This window comes from Sebastes fasciatus, chromosome 1 (genome assembly GCF_043250625.1).
Source record: "Sebastes fasciatus isolate fSebFas1 chromosome 1, fSebFas1.pri, whole genome shotgun sequence".
Classification (NCBI taxonomy): Eukaryota; Metazoa; Chordata; class Actinopteri; order Perciformes; family Sebastidae; genus Sebastes; species Sebastes fasciatus.
The window spans coordinates 24,397,701-24,407,386 of record NC_133795.1 but is presented as its reverse complement, the minus strand read 5'-3'; the positions used below and the strand labels follow the sequence as shown (position 1 = coordinate 24,407,386).

At 41.4% G+C, this 9,686-nt stretch overlaps 1 protein-coding gene across 3 annotated transcripts in view; it reads right to left on the bottom strand.

Moving 5' to 3' along the window:
• Positions 1-324: 324 nt before the first annotated feature.
• The window catches only part of arhgef10la (Rho guanine nucleotide exchange factor (GEF) 10-like a), a 148,821-nt gene continuing 139,459 nt past the window's right edge, over positions 325-9,686 (bottom strand). For all 3 annotated transcript variants that reach the window (XM_074639229.1, XM_074639244.1, XM_074639238.1), the window contains 3 exons: positions 8,481-8,652; positions 2,502-2,624; positions 325-1,977 (listed from right to left, as the gene is read on the bottom strand). In XM_074639229.1, the coding sequence (XP_074495330.1) occupies positions 1,433-1,977; positions 2,502-2,624; positions 8,481-8,652 (840 nt within the window). In that variant the 3' untranslated portion in view covers positions 325-1,432. The remainder of the gene's footprint in view (positions 1,978-2,501; positions 2,625-8,480; positions 8,653-9,686) is intronic.

Genomic DNA, 9,686 nt, shown 5'->3' with positions numbered 1-9,686 from the left:
GACCATGTAATCTTACAACTGATCTGAAAACACGATAATCACCAAAAATGGAGATGTGAAGTTTCCACCCAACAGGCATGACAACTTGTTTACATGATATCTTGATCATAAAATATTAATGTTTGCATTAAAACTCCAAATATTTACCAAATATTAGCATGAAAAGAAGTGGGTTTACATGACTTAGTGTCCTGGCTAATATCAGAGATAATATACATCAGTGCCTGTTAATGTTAATACAGACCATTGCTATGTACTGTGAAACACCATCTGTATGCATGTAAACATGCTCATTGGTGTCTCTCTTAGGTGGGTTCACACATAGCTGATAGCAGTCTGGATGGCTGCATCCTTTTTATTTCATCATTCGTTTATAGAGTTTTGCTTTTGATGTGTAACTGGGGTTTCCAGCTAATGTGGGCTGTGTAACAACCCTGTGTGCGCATTTGTTTCATCTAGCTGATGGATGACAGTGAATAATGAAACAGATATCTGGCATTTATAATGCTTGGGCTAGATAATACGCGGAAATGTGGCACCAAGAAGTTCCTTTTCCTCAAATAAATCTGCAGTAATTACAGGATTTCTACAGTGCAAATATTGATTCTGTAATGTAGAACAATAACATCTCTGACTCGTCTAACTTTTGTTTTCCAAAATCAGTTGTTTTGCAGCCAGTCTGTGCGACCGTGACCCTCCTCAATACAGGCATGGTGAGCTCTTGGAAGCAACTCATTTTCCTTAAATCATTTCTGCAACAGCTGCAACAAAACAGGACAAATTAAATCCTTTTCTTTAAAGAGATCACAGATTCAATTTCGAGACACAATAGAAGGTATCGTACATTCACATTGTATGGGATAAGAGAGAGGTTGGCGAAGCTAATAAAGTGATGCTAATGTGCTTTGTGATGCGGTGGAAGTCCCCAGCTTTCAGCTCCAAACAGATGGGATCTCTCCCGCAGGATCAGATAAAAGATGTCCGTCGCTAACTCTGCAGAGCATGGCAGATTCAACAAAGGCTGCCTCTCAAAGGCGAGCTGTCCACGGGTGCTCACACAGAAGTCCTTCGCATAAAACAAACGTGGCAGAGAGCACGCGGGCGATGATGAGGTTAAATTGAGGAATTGTCAATCTTAACGAAGGCGGGAAGAGGAAGCAGATCAAATGGAACTAATCTGTGGCGGCCTCTGCCACTGCTGGGAAGATGATGACGCACAATCCTGAACATTCAAAGCATCCTATGAGCTGAAAGAACCTCTCGTAAACAACACGTCTTAGTATCCTTATTCCAAATCATAGCATGTCAAACACCGTAACGGTGGCAACGCCTTCCCATCATACATATTTATTCAAATCCATTGAATTTACAGAACGGTTGATTCAAGGCTAAGCTGGATAGACATCTATCGCCTCGCCATATATTTTCCATATCACACTGTCAGCGGGAGCTGCCATACCATAAGCATATTCTCTAAACCCTCCCCGCTTGTCCTAGTACCTGCTGCTGCTCCTTCCTTCAGCCTACGGAAGCCCTTGCCTCCAGAGATAACCGCCGCAGAGATCACCCTGTCCCTGCGTCCCCCTTCCCTCTCGCAAGGACGTCCCCTAACCCACATTTCTGGGTCATCGCTGAGCTCGTAGATAGATCCATCTTCTACGCTGTGCTCCAGAGACTCCAGGGAGGAGTCCGACGCCTCGTCGCCCAGCGCCGTCAACGGCCGTCCGGGAAGCCCCGACGTAGAGCGCAGCTTGTACTGCAGCAGGACGCCGCGTCCTTTGCCTCTCCCGTCTCCCTGGTAGGACTGTTGCAGGGATTCCTGAGAGGAGGTGTCGCTGCGGTCCTCGCCTCCAAAGGCAGAGTCCGGGCCATCCCCGACGGAGTCCCTCTTCAGCAGTTCGGGAGGCAGAGGGCTGGCGGTGGCTACCAGGAAGTCAACGGGCCCACAGTGGGCATTTAGAGAGATCATTCCCTTTCCTGTAGGAGGGAAGACAGAATATTTAAATGTCGTCCAGAGGGACAATAAACTGCTCCTATACAGGGGCTCAGGTCAAGTTATTGTAAGTTAAACTTAAAGAAGATTATTATGACTTGAACCGCAGTGAACTGTATTTATTCATTATAATTATGCAGTTGTAACAGTAACAATGGTAGCTAAAGTTTGTGTTGTGTTTACATAGTATTCAATAAACTAGCTTGGAATAAGAGGGTCATGAAGTAAGGTTTGTGCAAGTGGGAAACTAACGACCTCATTCACTCGGCATAATTAACAAAATGCTGGCAGGCAGTTTTTAAATTACCCTGCAACAATATATATATACTGTATGATTTGTGTGTTGCCCGCTTGGTAATATTTCCACTGATTCCCAGAGCCAGGAGACAAATGTGAAGTGTGACCTCAATAATGGGCAGTGCAGAGTCATTTTCTATCATGAAGGGGAAAAAAAACAACTCTCAAGAGGCTGTTCAATCACAGTCAGCCGCCCCCGACGGATCCATACCTGTTATTTTGGGGATGCCCTCCAGTTTGGGAACTGGAAGAGTGATAATTAAGCCTTGGGCAGTGCCAACCCATAACAGCCCCTGGCAAATTAGCAGACTCGTGACCCGCATGCTCTTTTGACCTGCAATATAGGAAACATTGTCAGAAAATGGATTTGAGTTTTCTTCACCTCCTGCTGTTATAGAATTACAGATAGCACAAGACTACAACAGATTATAGGCTCTTTTGAAAGAATAATAGATGTGGATTAAATGATACAACTTTCACAGACTGGATGGTCTATCTTTTAGAGAGTGAATTATGAACTCCTATTGATTTTATTATTACCAGAAGTTCTTCCAAAACCGCTGCATTTTGGAAGCTGTTCAGGCCTAGCATGATGATGAAAAAAGTAGAAATACTTTGATTGTTGGTTATCAGTGTTAGCTTTGGGTAAGGTTTAAGCTCTGTGATCAATCTGTATTTGACAAGCTTAACACATGCACAGCACAGCCACCTAGGGCTCTGGGTTACATAAGATTATGAAAAATCGGATTTGTCTACTTGCTACTGACCCAGTTGAAAGAAAAACCTCACATAGAAGCACAAAGCATAGGAAACAAGGCTCTGTGAAGTCGTTGTTGTGTCTGTGTCTGCTTGAGATCTGAGAGGTTTTGAAACATTGAGCTTCAAGGTTTTCACCTCCCACTGTAATAGCAAAGCTGATATGCAGGAAAGTTCTCTTTTATTGGTAAAGATACAGACATCATAATCCTTCTTAATAAGTGCCCATGGTGCACATACACAGGTGTTTTCAATCATTGTTATCAGAGCTCGTCTCAGGCCTGTGTGTGCATGTTCAGTCAGTGTGCCTTTTTACAATTGTTCTAGTGTTCTAAAACAGAACAATCGATAACTGTTGAGGGTTTAAAAAAGCTTACAATACTAAGAACTAGGGCTGTCAAATTTGACGCGGTAACGTGCTAACGCAAATTCGCTTTAATGGCATTAATTTCTTTAATACATTTACGCAACTTGGGATTTTTAGGTTGTACTAGGCTCAGTAAAACCTAAGGAATCCATTGGTACCAACCACGTCATACTAGCTTGTCATGAAGGAAGCTAAATAACGCACCAAACTTGCACTAAATTTTGGCAAGGAAAAACAGGCATTTTCAAAGGGGTCCTTTGATCTCTGACCTCAAGATATGTGAATGAAAATGGGTTCTATGGGTACCCACGAGTCTCCCCTTTATAGACATGCCCACTTTATGATAATCACATGCAATTTTGGGCAAGTCAGTCAAGTCAGCACACTGACACACTGACAGCTGTTGTTGACTGTTGGGCTTGAGTTTGCCATGTTATGATTTGAGTATATTTTGTATGCTAAATGCAGTACCTGTGAGGGTTTCTGGACAATATTTGTCATTGTTTCATCTTGTTAATTGATTTCCAATAATAAATATATACTGTACATATATTTGCATAAAGCAGCATATTTGCCCACTCCCATGTTGATAGAGTATTAAATACTTGATAAATCTTCCTTTAAGGTGCATTTTGAACATATAAAAAATATGTGATTAATTTGCGGTTAACTATGGAAAATCATGCGATAAATCATGATTAAATATTTTAATCGATTGACAACACTACTTAGAATATTTTTTATCACTTTGATGTATTAGGTTTTATCTGGTAAGACATAACAGAGAGCAATGATTTTTAATGAAAAAAATATCCATGTTAATCAGACTTTGTTTTAATACAACTAATTATTATAGTAGTTATTAAAGAGAGTTATGATATTAGATACTTTAGACTTGACTTGGATCCAGAAGCCACTTTTACAGCATGCCTTTTGTTACATATTTAGAAAGGTTATCAGAAATACTTGCAGTGTCAATAACATTCAATGTTTTGACTTTAAGGTCAATTATTTCATTTGGTAGAGTGCCTCTAACTCATCATACTCGCACACTGAGAGTCTATGACTCATCTTTTAAACAAAGCACTACATGGCTGTCTGTAAGTGGCATGAACTTTAACATTGACTTAATATTAAAAAAAAGTAGACAGCCGTGCACACATTTACATAATCATATTAACATATATTGACTTCATGTTTTGAGTTCACATCGTTACTTTAAGAGGCTGACCTGCTGGTATGAAAATGTGCAAACAGAGATTGTGTTGCATTCATTTGTTTGTTCCAATGTAGAGCTTTGATTGTCTGCCCGAACCCGATTGTGCCCGGCCCAAACCGACCCGACACGCCGGGTTCGGGCAAGGCTGTAAAAAATTCCTCGGGGCTTGAATCGGGTCAGGTTCACGCCAATTTCCAGAATTGTTATACAATCTCTATTTTAGACCGGTACCGTATAGTTCAAAGCTTCATTCATAACGTTGACATTCAAATCTAAATCAAATCATCTGCTATTACTACAAAATACTGCTAATACTGAGAAGTTTTTTTCTTTTGCATGACTACTCATTCTGTTTGAATCCGGTATGTCTGCAAAACTGCAGATAAAGATCAGGCTATTGTGTGAATGCTGATTCAGCAGCAGTCATTATATAAGTATTATACTATTTGTTGGCGTTTAGCCTTTCAAAAACAACACTTTCACACAGTCAGAAAGCTGCTCGCTGTCTCGCTTGCTGCGGCACCCACAAAGGGAGACACGCACCTAACAGGGTGGTCAAAGACAAGGCTCATGTCGGAGATTATGTCACAAATGTCTGTTACGGCACTGAAAAGACTTTGGCTGACTTTAGCTTGTGATAAATGTTTTAATCGACTCGGGCCCAAAACTGCTGCCGTGGTTCAGGTTCGGGTCGTGCTTGGACAGAAAGTATACAGGTTCATGCAGGGTCGGATCCTGATCATAGCTGTATTCCGATGAGATATAGCAAGTTGGTACTGGTTCTTATTGCGGTTCTCTGTTAAAGGTGCTAAATGCGATATTGAGAGCATTTCTATTGCCTCCGCATGGCTCTCATCATGGCGGCAGCTGAGCCGGCAGCTCATAGCTAACAGTGCTAACAGTTATCAGTGAAAACATCTGCAACGCTGCCGACAGAGCTAACAGTGTCAACCTGGGGAAAACCAGAGGGTGGGTGCTACGCTGTCGGTCGGAACGGCACATGCACTAAAAGCATCATTCGGCCGGCCCAGCTATGTCAACAAAGCACGGAGAAGCTCTGATTACAACACACACAGAGCGAGAGTAACTTCATTCTCTGCTCAGGCAGACATTACTCCTCTATATCTTTACAAAGCAAATCGTTGTTTGCTGCTATATAAATGCTCTGGATATCGTATCACATTTAATGTGACAAATGAAGTAATTCAGGGTCTTATCCCTTACAGTGTGTTGATAATCCTTGAGGTGAGATAAAGCAGTGATTTTTTGATGAAGGTACATTTTTTTCATCTTGTGATTACATGATGAAAGCGTCAACATAAGTTCCGTACTGTGAAATGTGTAGAACTCTTTTTGTAGCTCGGCATTAGAGACGGGAAAAGGATAATTGCACACTCTTATTATACATGCACACCCTTTGTTTCCACTTAACAAAGGGGTGAAAAACATTGTTTGTTATGGATTTATTTTTGCATTCCTTTTGTGGTCCCTCAGCTCTTGGCTCCCATTGTGGCCTAGTTATCTATAGAACCATTTACCATAACATCCACTGCAACCATAATTGAATTACACTAGCATTCAAGTGATCGCTACTAAGAAAACGCTCATTTACATGGGTAGCTGTATTTACATGTTTGTTCTGTGTCATGCTCAGATTATGATGATTTGCGCGAGTGGCTCAACGGTGTCATTTAATTCATTCATTTCACTGCGCAGAGATGAATCATCCCACGTAGGAAGCTGTGATGCTGTGCGTAGAAGAGGAAGTGGAGGCAGAGCAGCGGAGCACATTCAGCAAACAGAGAGCAGACGCCTTTAGGAGGCGAGACCTTGGAGGGTCAAAGCAGTGGGTTAGGCGTCATCAAAAAAACAGCCTTTATCTCGAAACTGTCTGCCACCTGCTCACATCGCCTCAGAGTCTATTTGTACTGCGGTTAGAGAGTTTAAGTGAGAGAGTGATGCTCATGAACACCCACTCACGGGTTAGCGTGAAATGTGCAGCTAAGTCGGAAGATGTGGGCGCCTGGCATTGTCCTTAAGAACAGTGATAAAGAGGGATAATGACAAAGGCACTTGAGATTAAGGAGGTATAGTTTAACCTCGAGCAATCTCGCACCTCCAATTTTTGCAATAGCGCACACACTCTTCAGTGTGTAGTGGGTTTATCGTGGAAGCCTTAAACAGAAGATGTCTCCAAAGATAAATGTTTCCCTGTGATATGTCACTGAGGACTTTATTTCGGAATATTATTTTTTCACCCTAAGGATAGAACTATTAAAGGCATTAGTAGAGAAGAGATCAGCAGTTTCCTGTGCCTCAGAAACTTCTCTGTTGTTTACTGCTACTGGAATTCCCTGTTGAGTATAAATCACATTAAGGGGAAAGGATTAGGGGGTGTATCATTACTGCATGTCCTGGCATAAGTCAAGGAGAAACCTAGGGGAGCAAAGACCCATTGATAGAGAGGAACTATCAGTATTTCATGTGCAGTATCTGTGCTTGTGAAGTGTCGGGGGATCCTCTTTTCTCTTGTGAGCTCAACAAATCACAACTTAAGTCAAAGATCCTCTTCCTTTTGTGGACCCTGAAGACATGAGCCGAGCAACTCTTTTTCTTTTCACCCTGTAACTCCCCCCAGGGCCAAGACTTGAGGCGCCCTTAAATCTGCTGCATATTTCAAGGGGAAGCACTGGAGCTGGATGAAAATGACCTTCGGGTCACAGGTTTTCTCCAGATACCACTGCCATAGGAATCTGCTCTCCTTAAAGTCTCGTCTTGAACAAAAAAAAAAGAGAACTTTGATCTAAAAGAGAAAAGGTGTATGAAATGCGTTCCTGTTTTCTTTGCTCTTTACTCAACTCACGAGAGAAATCCTTTTTTTTTCTGATGAGATGAAGTGCTACCACAGCTTTGAGTATTGCTCTAAATACATCAATCACAGTCTAGTGTGACTCAATGAAAAGGACAAAATTGTCTAAATCCAGAGGCATTCATACCACTCCCTGGAGCTCAAAATGATCTTCACATGTGCTGAATGAGATCAGTGCATGATGTCTGAGGCAAGCTGTACTGTAGTTATCACCATTACACCGTTTTAGGTAAGCTTCGCTGCTATCTAATTTGTTTACCATAGTTCTTTCCTCAAAAAAAAAGGAGTAAAACACCCACACTGGTTGATAAATATTTCATCCATCATAAAGGAAGGCACACTGGAAGTAATGGGCTATCTGTGGTATCCTAAACAGACTGCAGAGAGAAGTGAAACGGGGGATTTAAAAGCAGAGCGGATGAGATGAAACGGGGGAGCGAGAGGGAGAAAGTGGGACAAAAAGAAAGAAAAATATTAACTCAAAAAGGAGGAAAGTGGGGAGGTAAAACGGGCATGAAGCATGGACGTTTAGAGAAAGACAAGAGCGTTTCCATGGGAACCCTTGGTATGAAAATCTTTAAGGCTGCCATTTTACTGCTCCTAAATGACTTTATTTCTTTTTTATTAATCCTTATCTTTCACCCCATGGCTCTATTATGACTTTGCGAAGGCCTGAGATGGATTCTTATTCAGGTCAGCCCCCGGAGTGCAAGACCCAAGGAGCGACTTGGACAAGACATGAATACCATTCTGCGGAGGAGAGCATCATCACTGTTAAACTGGTGCCCTATGATTGCTCTAATATAATAAAGACAAAAAATGTGACAAGTAAAAATAAAATGAAATTTAGTGGTACAATTTTGAAACAATAAATTGTCACAATTGTGTTTTTTTTTAACAAAAACTGTTTCAGCTGCTCTGCAGGATAAAGGGTGACCTCTATTTATGTAGGTCAAGACCGAGTGTGATGTGCATGTACCAGTGTTCAGCAGCTTCGAGCGTGTCGAGATGTTGATTTCCTGCAGAAGCTCCAGTGTTTCAGTATGAAAGAGACGAATGGAGGAGCCCTCGGAGAACGCCATCCACACCCCTCCACCGGCGCAGGCCATGTGTGCGACGTTGATCATTGGGTCTGGGTGGACTTCAAACGTCTGTAATGGAAACAATAAAACTGTTTAAAAAAACTGAAGATACCCCGTGCAGAGCGGTGCTTCTCTTCACTCGATTAATGCTTCTCTCCTGGGTGCAGCGGGTGCGGGGTAAAACCACAGTGAACCAAAAGTAATCAAAATTCCAGAGCACACCACGATACTGGTAGGATAGAGACACTATTTTATTCACAAATTACATTTAAAAACAAGAAAGACAGAACTATATGTTTCGCATGTTGCTTCAACAGATTTGCTTTGGGCTTGATTTCCATCAGGTGTGTCTCAAATCACTCAGGTGCTGATTAGCAAATAATCACAAACACCTCACTACAGTTCCACTATAAGAGTCAACAACAGCAGTAGCAACTGGATATAAATAGTGCAATATTAATAAATACATTTCCATTACGAGATTAAAAAAATGTTGAGTACAACAGAGTAGATAATTCCATAAGGTACCATAAACATTTCCAAAATGCACCAAAAATATATAATAGATTCATGAGAAGGTACATATAAAAAAACTAGAAAGAAAATAGTGTACAAAGGTATAAATATATAGTAGGGCTGTCAATCGATTAAAATAATTTAATCACGATTAATCGCATGATTGTCCATAGTTAATCGTGATTAATCACAAACTAATCGCACATCAACAGCTGTCAGTGTGTCAGTGTGCTGACTTGACTATGACTTGCCCCAAACTGCATGTGATTATCATAAAGTGGGCATGTCTGTAAAGGGGAGACTCGTGGGTACCCATAGAACCCATTTTCATTCACATATCTGGAGGTCAGAGGTCGAGGGACCCCTTTGAAACGGCCATGACAGTTTTCCCTTGCCAAAATTTAGTTTGGAACATTATTTTGCCTCCTTCACGACAAGCTAGTATGACATGGTTGGTACCACTGGATTCCTTAGGTTTTTCTAGTTTCATATGACGCTAAGATCTTAACTCTAGCTCTAAGACTGAGCCCGCTACCACCGAAATATCGCAAGTTGCGTTAATGCGTTAAAGGAATTATTGCCGTTAA